Here is a 15,152-nt window from a genome sequence, read left to right on the forward strand (position 1 = left end):
AAGTACCAACAAAAGGCTCCGTTAAGCCTTACATTTCCGGCTCTCACCCATTGCAGCTTAGATAGGGTGATTGGTCTAGACCTCGCAACAGAGCTTCTGCCTTCGTGTCCAGTGCTGGAAGAGCTCTCGTTATGCGTGTATCACTCCCCCGGCGCCCTATCATCGTCAAGCTTGAGAGTGTTAAGCCTTGAAACAATAGACGGTAGCGGCATTCTCGAATTGGATCTTCCCAATCTAGAGACTGCGTGGATCGGTGACTGCGAGAAGCTCAAGATGAGAGCTCCACGTCTAAAGAGCCTCTCGCTTGGCAATTGTGGGAAGCTTGTGGGGAAGATGGCAGTGCCCGGGGAGCTTGAGATTGTATGTAACGCGTTGGAGACTCTGACGTTGAGATTGGGTGCGTTCGAGACAACGATTGCCTCTGTGGAGAAGATTCATTTCAAAACTGTGACGTTGAACTGCATATCACTCTTTGACCGATCTTGTCCTCATGACGTGGCATGGAAGGTGTTCGTGTTGGAACAGTTTAAAGAGTGCCAGGAGTTGAGCCTCCTTGACTGTTTTGAAACATATTGTGAATGTGGCAGGGGTTTTCCAAGTACGATTCAAGAACTTCCGAGGCTAAGGAAGGTTTGTTTAGACGCGTCCCGGGGGGGACCTTTACAATTTCGTGTCTTGCTTGATAAGTTTGTGCAATGCTGCCCAGCTTTGCAAAGTATCGTCTTGTTTGGGAGAGAGGGCAAGCTTAGTGAGCTCCAACAGCTAGCAGCTTGTGTGGCCAACATTCCGGTTACCATTTTGCCCAGAAACTAAAATTACTAGATGAAATAGAAACATTTTGAAGCTTTATCATTTCTCTGCCAATGCGTGCCTGATGATGCTCTGTGGAAGCGCAGCGAGAAGGAGGCAAAAGATACTCCTGACCATCAGCCGCTACATTTCACAGCGCTGTAGCAGCTCCGAGACTGATTTTCACGGCATCTCGAGGCTGGAAGAAGTGGTGAGCATCATTAGAGAATGTGGAAATTCCAGGGATATAGGCAAGGGAAGAAAGAGCCACGAGTTTATCTTGCAATCGGGAGGAGAGCATAACAAGTTCGTGGCTAACCTGCTCATAGAAATGTATGGAAAATTTGCAGTATTTGCAGGAAAGTTTGCAGTATTTAACGGGATTCCTTATCCCCACAAGTATTCCTGGAAGATTTTGCTGCAGCTATACATAGACAATGGTTTGCTCCACTCGGCAGAGCAAACATTTAGGAATATGCCAGTCGCGATTCGAGATTCGGATGCCATTGCCTGGAATGCTATGATGTCTGCATTTGCCCTGCACGGGCATCTTCTGGTTGCCTTAGATTTGTTCCACGCCATGCCGCATCGGACGGTCGTGTCATGGAACGCCATCATCGCCGCGCTCATCCAGGCCGCCCGTTTTGAAGCCGATGTTTAGAAACGCTTGAGCCGCGGCCGCAGCTGCTTCGTTATCTTCTGCGCCACTGGATCCATAAAGACGTTAACCATTTCAGAAGAGGACATTCACTTACGGATCTGGAGAGTTGAGATTGGCGCAGCCTGGTAGAGAAGACGATACGAAAGGCAGACTCTTGCCTGGCTTGATAACATAAAACAGAGTCATTCCAAGTAACACGGCCACAAAATATAGTAAAGAAGAGACCACCTCGCGATGAGACCAAGCCTGGACAGATCTAAAAGACCTCATTTTTCTGGAGCGAAAAAAAGAAGAGCAGAAACTTACCAAGGGCAAGACGAGCTGCTGCAATGCGCGAAGATACAGCTCTCCGGGATAGCCTGCAACGCATTCCTTTAGTTTCGGATCACAGAAATTTGGAAGCATACCTATGAGATCGATTGGTAGACTGGAGCAGTTTGAATTGTAGAGGGAAGCTCCAAGTGCAACTCCCAGTAATGTCCACCAGACCAACATCTCCTTCCGTCGTAACGTCGCGAAAAGAGCCATGAAAACGTGAGAGCCCGGACACGCGAGATTTGAAGAGCCACTCATCCACAAGATGCTCCAACATTCTGGGACTCCCAACAGCCAAGGAATCTGGGAAGTTGCGTGAGGCGACAAAAGAACTTCAAACAAGATGTCCCACCTGCTAATTGTCCACGGTTGTCGCTAATAAGAAAATCTTACGAGCTTGTTGGTGATGATTTTGGCCGTGGATTTCCAGACTTGACGCTGCAAACTTGCTGTGGCGATGGGCCGTCCCATATCTCCCAACGCTCCTGGAAAAGAAAAGCCTCCAAAACACAACCTCCTGTAGCTGGTTGCTGCTGGCAAACTTTTCTCTCGTCTTCGCAACTTCTTCTCCAGCTGCCGAATCGAACAAGGCCTCCCAGCCTTGCTCCCATTCCAGGCTTGACGCATCACACAAATCTAGCTTATCCATTCCATCTGTGGGAAATCATCCAACAGCGGCTTCACAATCGCGGACGAACGCTCCAGGCTTGATACTTTGGGCTGGCTGGAGATGGAAGGCACTGATAGATGCCAACCTTGGAGGCTACGGCCATTTCCTATGATCGATGAGGCAGAAGAAAAGTTGTTCGGCACTGCTAGAGCTCCAAGTGGGACTCGAAAAGAGCCTTTGATGATCCAATCGTAGAGAAACTCGTGCTTGCACTCGTAGTCAGTGACCAACACCCCTCGATCAAGCGGAAAAAAATGTGCCAGGCCTTGCAAGCCATGAGAAGAACCTTCGGCCTCGACAACGTTGGTCTCTGGAAGTGAAGAGCCTTGCCTTTGAAAAGCGTGACTGTGCGCGTGAAGGAAGACGTGAGCGTCCAAGACGTAGTTCTTGGTTGTAGCTTAGTTCTTGATTGGTATCAGGGAGAATTCACCTCCGCTTCTGGCGCTCGCTCTGCCTTTATGTTGCATGGATCATAGAGCAAGAACCTTGGAGCTTCTTGCTGAGATGTCCACCAGATTTTTGGCTACTCTCGCGGGAATGAAAACGATCTACTGCATTTCGATCGCCCTCTTAGAAGAGATCGAGCTGCGATTTAAGGTTAAGGCGCCTCGAGCAAGAACCCTAAATTCTAAAGTGTTCTAATCCTTATGGCAAGCGCTTGCACCACCATTGACAGCCTGCCAGACGCTGTTCTAGCGCTCATCCTCGACAAGGTAACTTTCATAAAGTACAACGTCATGTACCTTTTGGTAAGCAAGAGGTGGCACAGAATTGGCAAAGAGCTTGGTCTCGTAATAATCGATCTTCATGACTTGTATGAGGATAAGCCACCACCAGTGGGCAGGGTTTTCAAGCTGGCGCAGCAATCCATCCGACAGCTCCTCATTCACGAATACCATTACTTCTTACACAAGAACTACTCATGGATCACAAGCATTGCCACCACTCTAGAGGAGCTCACCATTGAAGGTGTGGAGTACCTGAACAGTTTTGACTTTGATCTAGAGCTGGTCTCCAAGGCGTGTCCCAAGCTGAAGTTTGTCAGCTTTTACAGGCTTCACATTAAGGCCAGGGGCGAGGAGTTGAAGCTTAAGGCTCCGTTACGCCTTACGTTTCCGGCTCTCACGCATTGCAGCTTAAACAGGGTGACTGGTCTAGACCTCGCAACAGAGCTTCTGCCTTCGTGTCCGGTGCTGGAAGAGCTCTCGGCATTCGTGTATTACTTCCCCGGCTCCCTATCATCGTCAAGCTTGAGAGTGTTAAACTTTGAAACAAAATACTGTAACAGCACTGTCGAGTTGGATCTTCCCAATCTAGAGACTGCGTGGATCGGTGACTGCGAGAAGCTCAAGATGAGAGCTCCACGTCTAAAGAGCCTCTCGCTTGGCAATTGTGGGAAGCTTGTGGAGAAGATGGCAGTGCCCGGGGAGCTTGAGATTATATGTAATGCGTTGGAGAGTCTGAAGTTGAGATTGGGTGCGTTCGAGACAACAATTGCCTCTGTGGAGAAGATTCATTTCAAAACTGTGACGTTGAACTGCAGATCATCCTTTGACCGATCTTGTCCTCATGACGTGGCATGGAAGGTGTTCGTGTTGGAACAGTTTAAAGAGTGCCAGGAGTTGAGCCTCCTTGACTGTTTTGAAACATATTGTGAATGTGGCAGGGGTTTTCCAAGTACGATTCAAGAACTTCCGAGGCTAAGGAGGGTTTGTTTAGACGCGTCCCAGGGCGGACCTTTACAATTTCGTGTCTTGCTTGATAAGTTTGTGCAATGCTGCCCAGCTTTGCAAAGTATCGTCTTGTTTGGGAGAGAGGGCGACCTTAGTGAGCTCCAACAGCTAGCAGCTTGTGTGGCCAACATTCCGGTTACCATTTTGCCATTTTGCCCAGAAACTAAAGCTTCAAAATGTTTTCAATATTTATTCTAGTAATTTTATCACTTCTCTGCCAATGCGTGCCTGATGATGCTCTGTGGAAGCGCAGCGAGAAGGAGGCAAAAGATACTCCTGACCATCAGCCGCTACATTTCACAGCGCTGTAGCAGCTCCGAGACTGATTTTCACGGCATCTCGAGGCTGGAAGAAGTGGTGAGCATCATTAGAGAATGTGGAAATTCCAGGGATATAGGCAAGGGAAGAAAGATCCACGAGTTTATCTTGCAATCGGGAGGAGCGCATAACAAGTTCGTGGCTAATCTGCTCATAGAAATGTATGGAAAATGTGGGTGCCTGCAAGAGGCATTTGCAGTATTTAACGGGATTCCTTATCCCAACAAGTATTCCTGGAAGATTTTGCTGCAGCTATACATAGACAATGGTTTGCTCCACTCGGCAGAGCAAACATTTAGGAATATGCCAGTCGAGATTCGAGATTCGGATGCCATTGCCTGGAATGCTATGATATCTGCATTTGCCCTGCACGGGCATCTTCTGGTCGCCTTAGATTTGTTCCACGACATGCCGCATCGGACGGTCGTGTCATGGAACACCATCATCGCCGCGCTCATCCAGGCCGCCCGTTTTGAAGCCGCAATAAACGCGTATGAAAGGATGCCGGAGCACAATGCGACGTCGGGCACTGCGGTGCTCGCGGCGTACGGGCATGACGGGTACGTTGGCAGTGTGGAGGACGCCAAGGCCATGTTTGACGGCCTTCCGGAGCGCGATGTCATGGCATGGACGGCCATGGTGAGGGCGTACGGACTGCACGGTATGCTCGACGAAGCAAGGGCGGCATTCGACAAGATGCCTGCGTGGAGCATTGTGACGTGTACGGGCCTGATGGTTATTTTCGCGGAAGGCGGGCATGTCTGTAAAGCCACGAATTTGTTCCAGGCAATGCCGGAGCACCACATCGTGTCATGCAGCCATATGATCAAAATGTATGGTAGCATTGGCAGCCTCGAACAAGCTAAGAACATTTTTGATACTATGCCAGAAAGAGATCTCAAGTGCTGGAACGTTTTTCTTTCTGCAAATACCGAAACTCAGCTTGCTCAGGTGACTTTTGAAAAGATGCCACTGTGGAGTGGAGTGTCTTTCACAGCACTATTACAAGCATTTCACATGGCTGGCAGTGTGAGTGATATGCTAGAGATCCTAGAGAGAATGCCAGAGAAGGACCTGGTTTCGTGGGTTGTGATGCTCAAAGGCTATGCCGAGAATGGGCATATGCTCGAGGCAAAAGAAGCGTTTGATCGTATGCCCCAGCACGATGCTTTCTCGTCAAACGCTATGCTCGCTGGACTTGCTCAAGCTGGAGAATCTGGGGCAGCTAGAGATTTTTTCGATGGAATGCCTTGTCGCAATGGGTATTCGTGGTCCACGATGATTAGGGACGCTGGGACAGCAGCAGTTGCCGAGATATTCTTTAGCTTGATGCCGCAGTGGGATTTGATGTCGTGCGGTGCCATGATCTCGGCCTACGCTGCTGTTGTTGACGGGATCGAGAGAGCGAAAGCTCGTTTTGAAACTATGGTCCAGCGTGGTGCCGATTTGTGGAGCTCAATGTTTCTAGCGTACGCTGGCCATGGTTCTCTCGTGGAAGCCGAGAAAACGTTTGAAAGAATCCCGCAAAGAAGTGTGAGAACTTGGACCGCGTTGCTCTCGGCTTATGGCGAGGGTGGCAATTGTGAGAAAGCCAAGAGTGTGTTTGAGAGGATGCCGAGCTTGGACACGCAAGCGAGCAATGCCATGCTTGAAAGTCTTGCTTCTTCGTGCCTCCAGGAAGAAGCGAAAGCTCATTTTGATGGAATGCCTAGACGAGACTCTGCCTCGTGGAACGTTCTGATGTCCTCGAGCTCGAGCAGCAGCTCGATGGAAGCTACAAAATCCGTTTTTGATCGTGTTCCACAGTGGGAAATCTCCTCGTTTGCGTCCCTGATCCACACCTATTTCTGGAATGAGAAGATCGAGCAGGCCAGGAGCTTGTTCATGGGAATTCCTGAGTGGAGCACTGCTCTTTGCAATTACGTGATCTTGGCACTGATGGAAAAAGGCCTGCTCCAAGAATCCAGGAACATCTTTGACGCGATCCCAAACAAAGCTCCCAGTTTGTGGGCCGTAGTCGTGGGGTACACCAGGAATGGGCACACGGAAGAAGCAATGGAGCTTTTTAATCGCCACACAGACTGCCAAGAGGATACTCTAGCTTGGAACTCCATCATTGCCCTCCACGCCACGAGAGGAGACGTCGATCAGGCTCTCCACAGCGCTTATCTCATGGAGCTCCAAGGTGTGGAGCCAGACGGACTCACATTCACGACGCTACTGGCATCGTGTAGCAAAGCCGGGATGGTGGAACAGGCATGGGGTCGTTTCATGGCGATGGTGGTGGACTATGGATTGAGAGCCTCGGCGAGCCAGTACCGAGTGATGGTAGATCTTGTGGCAAGGCTGGGAATGGTTGCGGAAGCCAAGGAATTGATTGATGGAATGCCATTCTCTCCCGACGTTGCAACATGGAGGACGCTCCTCTCAGCCTGTGTTGTCCATCATGACGCTTCCATGGGGTCTTGGGCAGCGATGGAGATGGCCGAGCTCGATTTGCTCAGCTCCTCAGCCTATGTCATGGTGTTCGGCCTGTGTGACACAAGTAGGGATCTTCCTCAGCTTGTCTAGATGTAGGGGGTGTGATTAGGCGTTATGATGATGTTGTGGTTCTCTGGTCCAAAGGGCCAGTGAGGGCGTCTGTGCAGATGGAAAATCTCTCTTGGAGTACCTAGGCCATGGGCAACTGCTGGAGCCGCTGGTGAAGTACTACATTGCCACGGATGGCAGCAACTAACAGTGTGTATTGCACAAACTCATGCTTTGAGGCCGTTAGGGCAATTATGTGGATTAGGGGTGGAGCTATCCTGCTCTTATTCTTCAGCTCTGGAATCTTTCTGCATGGGGAGCAAGGGTTAGGCTGTGCCATTCTGGCCTTGTTGGAAAAGCCAAGCCTCACCCCACCCCCTCAAGGATTATGCATTTAATAGTGTTTCTTGGAGTGTGCTTTAGAGTGAGCATCTTGAGTGTGGTTTTGGAATATCCTCACATTCATTCAGTGGGTTCTTTTGTTTGAACAATAAGTGTGTTTCTATTAGTGTTCTAAGTATTTTGGAGTGAGCATGTGTGGAGATCTTATGTTAGCATCCAAAGTGCATTATGAGGTTAGGTCACATGTACACACTTCTATTGCATTATGAGGTTGCCAACTAACAGGCTGTGTTAGCAAGAGATTAGGGAAGCATCACCAAATTGATGTGTCAAATATTCTATGACACATGGCTTGAGTGATGAATTTGTTCATTGCACCCTTCTTGGTATCAGAGGATTTATATAACAATTCTTGCCTATATGGAGAGAACTAATTTTCAAAGTGTGAGTTTCTTTTATTGATCTTTAATTCAATATTGTTGCAACATCTTCTTGAAGAGTTGAATGTAGAAAGATAGCCAATGGTGGATCTAGTTTAAAACTAAGTGAATCTTCTGTAAAGCCCAAAAAGCAAAGTTGGACTGATATTGTTGAGGAAGAGGAGCATGCCTAAGAAAAGACATTAGTAGCAATATCTTTAGTTAGTGCCAAGGGAAAAGATGCTCAAAAGGGTGGTGTGGGTATATTTGGTATGTTTATTCAAGAGCAAGGAGCAAGATCAAGAAAAGGGGAAAAAATAAGTTTGAAGCGCTTGCCAATAGTTGATTTGCACTGCTGCGTCAGGGCTGTGTGCAAACAGTGCAGGGATCTCATAGACTCCACATTTTTCTACCAAGGAAGACCTTTTAAAGATGGATATAAAAGACTTTCACAAGCTTTTAGAGGAGCTAAAGGTTTGTATAACACCTTTAACATGCTTAAAGTTCCTTTCATCTATACCATTGAATCCTAATAGAATGATCCTTCTTATATAAAATCTATAAATGTTAGTGGATTTTTATAGTTTGACTGAAAATCTTTATAATCCCCATCACAAAGTGATTTGACAAGTTCAAGTAGTTGTAAGCTACATATTTTTAAGATCATTTGTATTCCTGGTAATAAAAATTTAGTGGCTGATGTGCTAAGTTAGAGGGCATACATTAATGGTATTTTGGTGGTTCTCATTGATTTTGTGGTATCTTTTCCACATAAGTATATGACTGATTCTTATTTTAAGTCATTTAATGAGAGTTTTAAGCATGAGCTATATCCAGAGACTGAAACTTTTTTGTATAAAAATTATTCTCTTTCTTTCCAATTTGCCAGATTACCTCGTCTATTCGACCAACACTGCCTTGGCCTTAGTTAAGTTCCCTCGCCAAGGTTCCCCCCTATTGTACTAACTCTTACTTGGTCCTATTTGGTTTCAACTACTCACTGCACGAACAATGGAGCATTAGCCACCCATCCACGAATTCCCAAATCTTTCCCAATCCCTCTCCCTGGGTTACACTAGACTTAAGGTTTGGTTATACTTTCTACATGCACAAGTAACTAAGCACACCAAGCCTTCAAGTTTTTAACATCCCTTGATACAACAAAATTTGATCATGGGATCCTTTAAATCCCAAGCCTTAAATGCAACACTTGCTTCGGGATGCCGAAGGGAAACACCGTGCCCTAATGGCTTGGTATAGGTACTTCTATCCCCCCACGTCCATCCCGAAGGGAAGGCTTAAGCCCCTAGGAAGTGTGAGGACCAATGAGCCACAAGGTACTCAAGTGAGGCACCACTCCATATAAGCCGGGAGCACCGCAGTCAGTTTCCCTTTCGGGAGTGGGAGTTGCTCTTGAGCACTTCCTTAAGTGGCCCCTCCGGCACTACCCGAGTCCATGCTCACTCCCATCCAAAGCCCCTTAACCTTAGTCTCAACCTCAAGTTAGTTTAGAAACATTACTGGAAAGTTCCTTCAAGATTGGTTCCTAAACCTTACTATCCCTACTATACTTTTGGAACCCCCTGCAGCCCCCCCTCGGGAGACGCTCGCTTTGGGCTTTCACCCCTCAACCTATATTAGTACTCGAACTCAGTCTTGGACTTGATCTTAGACTCGATCTTGGACCCGACTTTGGACTCAGTCTCGGACTCGATCTTGGACTCGACCTTGGACTTGATCTCGGACTTGACCTTAGACTCAAACTTGGACTCGGTCTCAGACCCGATCTCAGATCTTGGACTTTGTCTCGAGCTTGGTCTTGAACTCGGTCTTGAATTTAGTTTTGGAGTCAACCTCGGACTTGATCCTGGACTCTGCCTCAAACTCAGTCTCAGAGTCGATCTTAGACTCGATCTCGAACTCGGTCCTATCCGATGAACTCTTTATCATTTCGATCATTCTTTCGGGGATTCTTTAACTTATGACACCTTGAGGAGTTGATTCCTTACAATAGTGAGGAAGAGCGAGATGGCTAATTTTTATTTATAACTTACACTTAAGATATTTTATATTGATAATAAAAAATTAATAATATAGCTTAAAAAATTTATATAAATACTAGTTATTAAATATTAAAATAATAATTTCTATAAGGCAAAACCTCTATTAAATTCAACTAAGATTAGATATTAGGATAAATTACTACATGTTGCATGTAACAATGTTTGGTTTGCTTAATAGTAGTGTTATTATTACTTATTAATCCAATTGATCAAATAAAATTTATAACTAATAAGCATGTTTGTAATTTATAAACACAAGATTAATCTTATTGCATATCAACCATTAGATGATAGAATAAAAAAGAATATACTAAAAAAGGCTTAAGAAAGTTTATAAATTAGAAACTTATTTATAAAGTGTAAATGCAAGATTAATCTAGATAAATAACAAGAATACCCTAAAATCATCCCAAGCAAACCAGCTATTAAAACGTTAACAAAATATTATTTAGTGTACTAAAATATTCTCCTTTTTCTTGCTGTTCTTCAACAGAAGAATCAATCCAATCGTGAATTATGAGAAGGCAAGCGATCAGCTTCTAAAGTGGGATCACCAGTAGTCTCCACACGAGCACTTCCCATGCTCAAAGTGATGGAACCGGCTAGCGTCTCTCACGATGATCTTCCTGACAACCAGCTTAGACACGAGCTTCGTGAAGCTGTGACAGTCCGAGCAAACTCTAAGGTTCTTAAGCACCCGCACTGGTTTGCGTGGATTGGCGCGATCGTCCTGGATCACCATCAACCCAAAAGCGATCGCAAGCCGCTCGCTGTGGTGGCACAGCAGCTCGTCCTTGCTTTCCTCAGCGACGTGATGCAATACTTCGATGGTGTCTGGAACGTAGCCAGCTTCCTTGATCCCAGCGCTCAGCCGATCCAGCTCTGCAATGATCTCTGGAGATCGAGGGTGGGATAAATCTCCAGCCACGAACCGATGGAGCGAGCCATCGTGCCGGATCACGCTGACTCCCGGCTGCTTCTTCACACCTCTGGCGATCATCATCCTTCTCACCGCGGCAACTTGGTCGTGCTTGCCGAGCACTGCGTAGATGTTGGCGAGGAGCACATAAGGAGCAACGTTTCCTGGATCGAGATCGAAGACACGCTCGGCAGCTCGAGCTCCACGATCACCATCGCGGTGGAGCTTGCAAGCAGCGAGCAGCATTCCCCACTCCACTCCATCTGGGCGAAACGGCATGGTGGTGATGAGCTCCTCGGCAAGATCAAGGCGGCCGGATCGTCCGAGGCTGTCCACCATGCAGCAGTAATGTTCTTTCCTGTGATCCAATCCGTGGTCTCCGGCGATAGAGAGGAAGTATCTCCGGCTCTGTTTCATCAGTCCTTCGTGGCTGCAGGCGCTCAAGACGCTCACGAAAGTTACTCCATCGGGATCGATGCCTTCGATCTTCATCGCCTGGAAGAGGTCGAGAGCTCTCCTGGCGAGGCCGTTTTGCGAGCACGCGGTGATGATTGCGGTCCAGGAGATCACGTCCCTGTGCGGCATTGTTTCAAAGCTCCACTCGGCCTCGTCCATGAAACCACTGTGAGAAAACCCCGTTAGCAAGACGTTCCACACGTACATGCTCCACTGCGGGATTTTGGCGAGGAGGATGGCCTTGGCTTGCTGGAATTCGTCGTTGTGGACGTGAGCTTCCACTAGGGCGTTCCACGACGAGGAGTTCTTGGCCGGTGCCTCGAAAAACAGCGTTTTTACAGTATCGAGCTCGCTGCTCTCCTGGTGGACGTGAGCGTTCAGCAGGATGTTCCACGAAAGGGTGTTGTGTTCTGGCATTTTCGCTTTCAAAGTGTTGGAGGCTTCCTCCAAATCTCCACTGCTTGCGAGGACCGAAACGATAGCGTTCCAACAGGATACTGTGTGCCGTGGCATCCTGCCAAAAACTTCTTTTGCCTCTTGGTGACGACCATTTGCAGCAAACACTTGCATCAAAGCGAGCCAGGAAGCCACTTCTTTGCCGACCATCCTGCTAAACACTACTCGAGCTTCCTCGACTTGGCCAATCCCCGACAAGCTAGCCATGATTCCTGCGTGAGAAACAGCGTCTCGGTCCGGCATTCGATCGTATGTCCACTTTGCTTGCGAGAAATTACCGTTTTGAGAATACGCTCCCATCAAACAGTTCCAGGAAACGATGTCGGTCTGTGGCATCCTCTCAAAAACAGCCTCCGCGTCGTTGACACGATCGCGAGCTTGAGCATAAGCCTGGATCATCGAGTTCCAGGTCACCACTCCCCGATGATGCATCGTGTCGAAGCAATCCTTTGCAGCACAGCAGTGACCAGCGTCAGCGTACCCGGTAACCATTGCGTTCCAAGGAACGAGGTCCCAAAGCGGCATTTTTTCCAGCACGGACTTTGCTTCGTCTAGATAACCATTTTGGGCGTAGCTGACGATGATCGTCGTCCACGACACCAAGCTCACACTCGGCATCTTGTCGAAGAAACTTCTAGCCTCTCCAACGTCGCCCTGCTGGCCGAAAGCTTGGATCATCACAGTCCACGACACAACGTCATGGCGGGGCATTCTCTGGAAGATTTCCAGAGCTTGATCGTGGTTGTGAAAGCTCTGGGCGTAGCAAGAGAGCATCACATTCCAAGAGACATCGTTTCGTTCCGGCATGTTGTTGAAGTAGACCTTTGCTTCGTGTAGGTTGCCGCCTTGCGCAAATCCTTGCACCATGACAGTCCAGCTTACAAGGCTCCACTTCGGCATTCGGTCGAAAATCTGCGTGGCAAAAGCTAGCAGCCCCTTGCAAGCATATGCATCAAGAAAGGTCGTCCAGGAGATTACATTTCGCTGCGGCATTCTCCCGAAAGTCTTAGCAGCCTCATCCAGATTTTCCATCTGGGCATTTGCTGCTATCATAGTCGTCGCTGCCGCAACATTCCAGTGCGGCATTAAAGTAAATACATTAGCAGCCTCAAGCGGCCTTTGACTTTCAGATAGACCAGACACGAGGGCGGTCCAGGTGACCTCGTCGCGCTGCGGCATCAGATCAAATAAGTCCTGGCATAAACAAAAATGCCCCTTTACGGCATATGCTGCAACAAGTCCATTCCAGGACACAACGTCTCGCGCGGGCATTACATTGAATACGGCACAAGCCTGGTCAAGCTGCGCGTCTTGAGCCAGAACGTTCACCATTGCATTCCACGTCACAACGCTTCTTTGCGGCATGTTTTGAAACAAGTCTCTCGCTTGCCGTGTATGCCCGTTCGCGGCATACGCTTGGAACAAGATGTTCCACGAGAAGACGTTGGGCATCTCGAGGCTGCAGAAGACGGCGTGGGCCTGGTCCAGGCAGCCACACTTGCCATACATCTGGATCAACAGATTGCCGAGATACGTGGGGAGGAGCTTGGTGGAGTCGAGAATGGAAGCGTGAATGAGCTTGCCCCACGAGAGATCCTTCGCGTCCCCGCATTGCCGCAGCCGATAAGCGATCTCGTCCTCCCACGCAAGCAAGCGCCTCTTGCTCATTCGCCATGACAACCGTGGAAACAAAAGCTTTTGAGGGTTTCTATTCCATCTAGGAAGTTGCTAGCTCTTGAAGCTCACCAAGGACTTTTGCTCACCAGAGGGTACTAATCCTCGGAATGATAGTCTTGAGGTAACTTGGCGAGGATGACATCGTCCGGAAGGCTGTCACTGGTGGTGGCCGCCGCTCGCCTTTTTGGCTTCCATCTGGAATGCCCCTTACAAATCTTAAGTTCTCGTTTATATGTTACAAGCCGGGAGAGTTCTCTATCAGAGCAATCCCAGCGACTTGAGATGTTGGACGTGATCCGGCGGAAGGGGAGGAGGCGTCCAATCCGGTCCCAGTGACTCTCCATCCAGATCTTCCACCACATAGTCCTGCCGATGTGTTTTCCATTCATTCGTGAGCTAGATAGAACTCTAGAAAGAAAAAAACGAAGTTTTACCTTGGTTAGCATTCGCTTGGCCAAGATATGGTAGTGCCGCTGCCAAATTCTCTGGCAAACCATCGTCGCCACCAAAACGCTGTAGAAGATCCCGACGATTGCAAAGAGCGCCAGGACTGCAAGGCCGACGACGAGCAGCACCGGGGCCCCGGCTTCTCCCGCTCCGCTCAAGCAAGTGCCGCATTCTCCCATGGTTGCTGCGCAGCCTTCGAAGCAAGCCGTGCAATCGGTCCACATACACATTGTTCCTGGTAAATGGCAGTCGGCGCAAGCTCTGGAAAAAACGTAGCAAAGCACGACATCAATCGCTATGTCTAAAAACCGAATTCTCTTTCACTCACCCGGGATGGCAGCAGCACATACAGACTTCTCGGCATGGCTGTGCGAGATCGTTGCGAACGCGACGATCGTAGCACGTCAAGAAACATCCTGAAAGCCCGAGCATGGAGAAGAAGAGAAACGCACCTAAGGAAAAAAAAAAGAAGAAGCAAAGCTCTTAGGTACAAAGCTCTTGTGGAAGGGTTGAAACAAACCGCATATATAGTAGAACTTGTATAAACTCTCGAATCCAAATGCCAAGCGCATCCATTCTTTCTGCCGATGATCGATCAAATAAACCATGTACGCCAAGGCCGACGTGATCTTCAAGCAAAAGCAAAAGGTCAGTCAAGATGGAAAGAGCTATGGCGGAAGAAACTTGACTTACAACTTGGATGGCCGCAAAAATGAAGAGAATGTCTCTAGTGACAAAGAATCGAAACTTGAGCTGCCTCCATTTCCTATCAGCGGGTGCCTGGAGAACTCTGAGATGATACGGCGACTTACACGTCGTGCAGTGCGCGAAAGCGAAGCCTTCCTGCCACGATCCAACCCCGGCTTGCTGATAATCAGCGAGTTTTTGCTTAGAAATCTAAGAGCACCTTGACCGACCGCCAGTGATCCAGGCACGCGCGATGGACAAATTTCGAGGATCCCTTACACCTGCATGGCGCGATGAAATCGCGCCCTGGATGGAAACAAGCGATCATTCCCCACCGCAGCTACCAGCTAGGGCCTCCTTACCGTCCGACTCGAGGCAAATCCGGCACTGGGGCTGCTCTCCCGGCCCGGCTTCCAGATCCAAATCGGCGCTGCTGCTGCGCTTCATCGGCATGAGCGGGATCGCCGCCGCGGCATCGCCGCTGGGATCGTCTGCCCTAGGCGATGGCGCCTCCTCGATCTCCATAGCTCGAGCTTTGGCCGGGGTTCTTCAAACACAATGATTTTAGGGCTTCTACTGTCCACGTGGCGCCCTAGGCTTTGTCTTTCTTTTTCCAAGGGCTGGGACATGGCGGCAGTTACCTAGGGGCAATGGATCATCCAAGGATTTCT

The 15,152-nt window shown here is 48.5% G+C and overlaps 2 protein-coding genes across 2 annotated transcripts; both read right to left on the reverse strand.

Moving 5' to 3' along the window:
• Nucleotides 1-10,389: 10,389 nt before the first annotated feature.
• On the reverse strand, nt 10,390-13,338 carry LOC9662385 (pentatricopeptide repeat-containing protein At4g02750). The gene has a single exon (XM_002992466.2). The coding sequence runs from the start codon at nt 13,336-13,338 to the stop codon at nt 10,390-10,392; it is 2,949 nt and encodes a 982-aa protein (XP_002992512.2).
• A 19-nt stretch (nt 13,339-13,357) lies between these two features.
• LOC9629193 lies at nt 13,358-15,043 on the reverse strand. Its single transcript, XM_002992467.2, has 7 exons — nt 14,844-15,043; nt 14,702-14,787; nt 14,488-14,637; nt 14,315-14,423; nt 14,123-14,246; nt 13,782-14,055; nt 13,358-13,713 (listed from the first exon to the last, which is right to left on the reverse strand). Exons 1-7 carry the CDS (start codon nt 15,004-15,006, stop codon nt 13,606-13,608), a joined length of 1,014 nt encoding a protein of 337 aa, XP_002992513.1. The 5' UTR covers nt 15,007-15,043; the 3' UTR covers nt 13,358-13,605.
• Between the last annotated feature and the right edge of the window lie 109 nt (nt 15,044-15,152).

This window comes from Selaginella moellendorffii, unplaced genomic scaffold (assembly GCF_000143415.4).
Source record: "Selaginella moellendorffii unplaced genomic scaffold, v1.0 SELMOscaffold_136, whole genome shotgun sequence".
NCBI classification, from domain to species: Eukaryota; Viridiplantae; Streptophyta; class Lycopodiopsida; order Selaginellales; family Selaginellaceae; genus Selaginella; species Selaginella moellendorffii.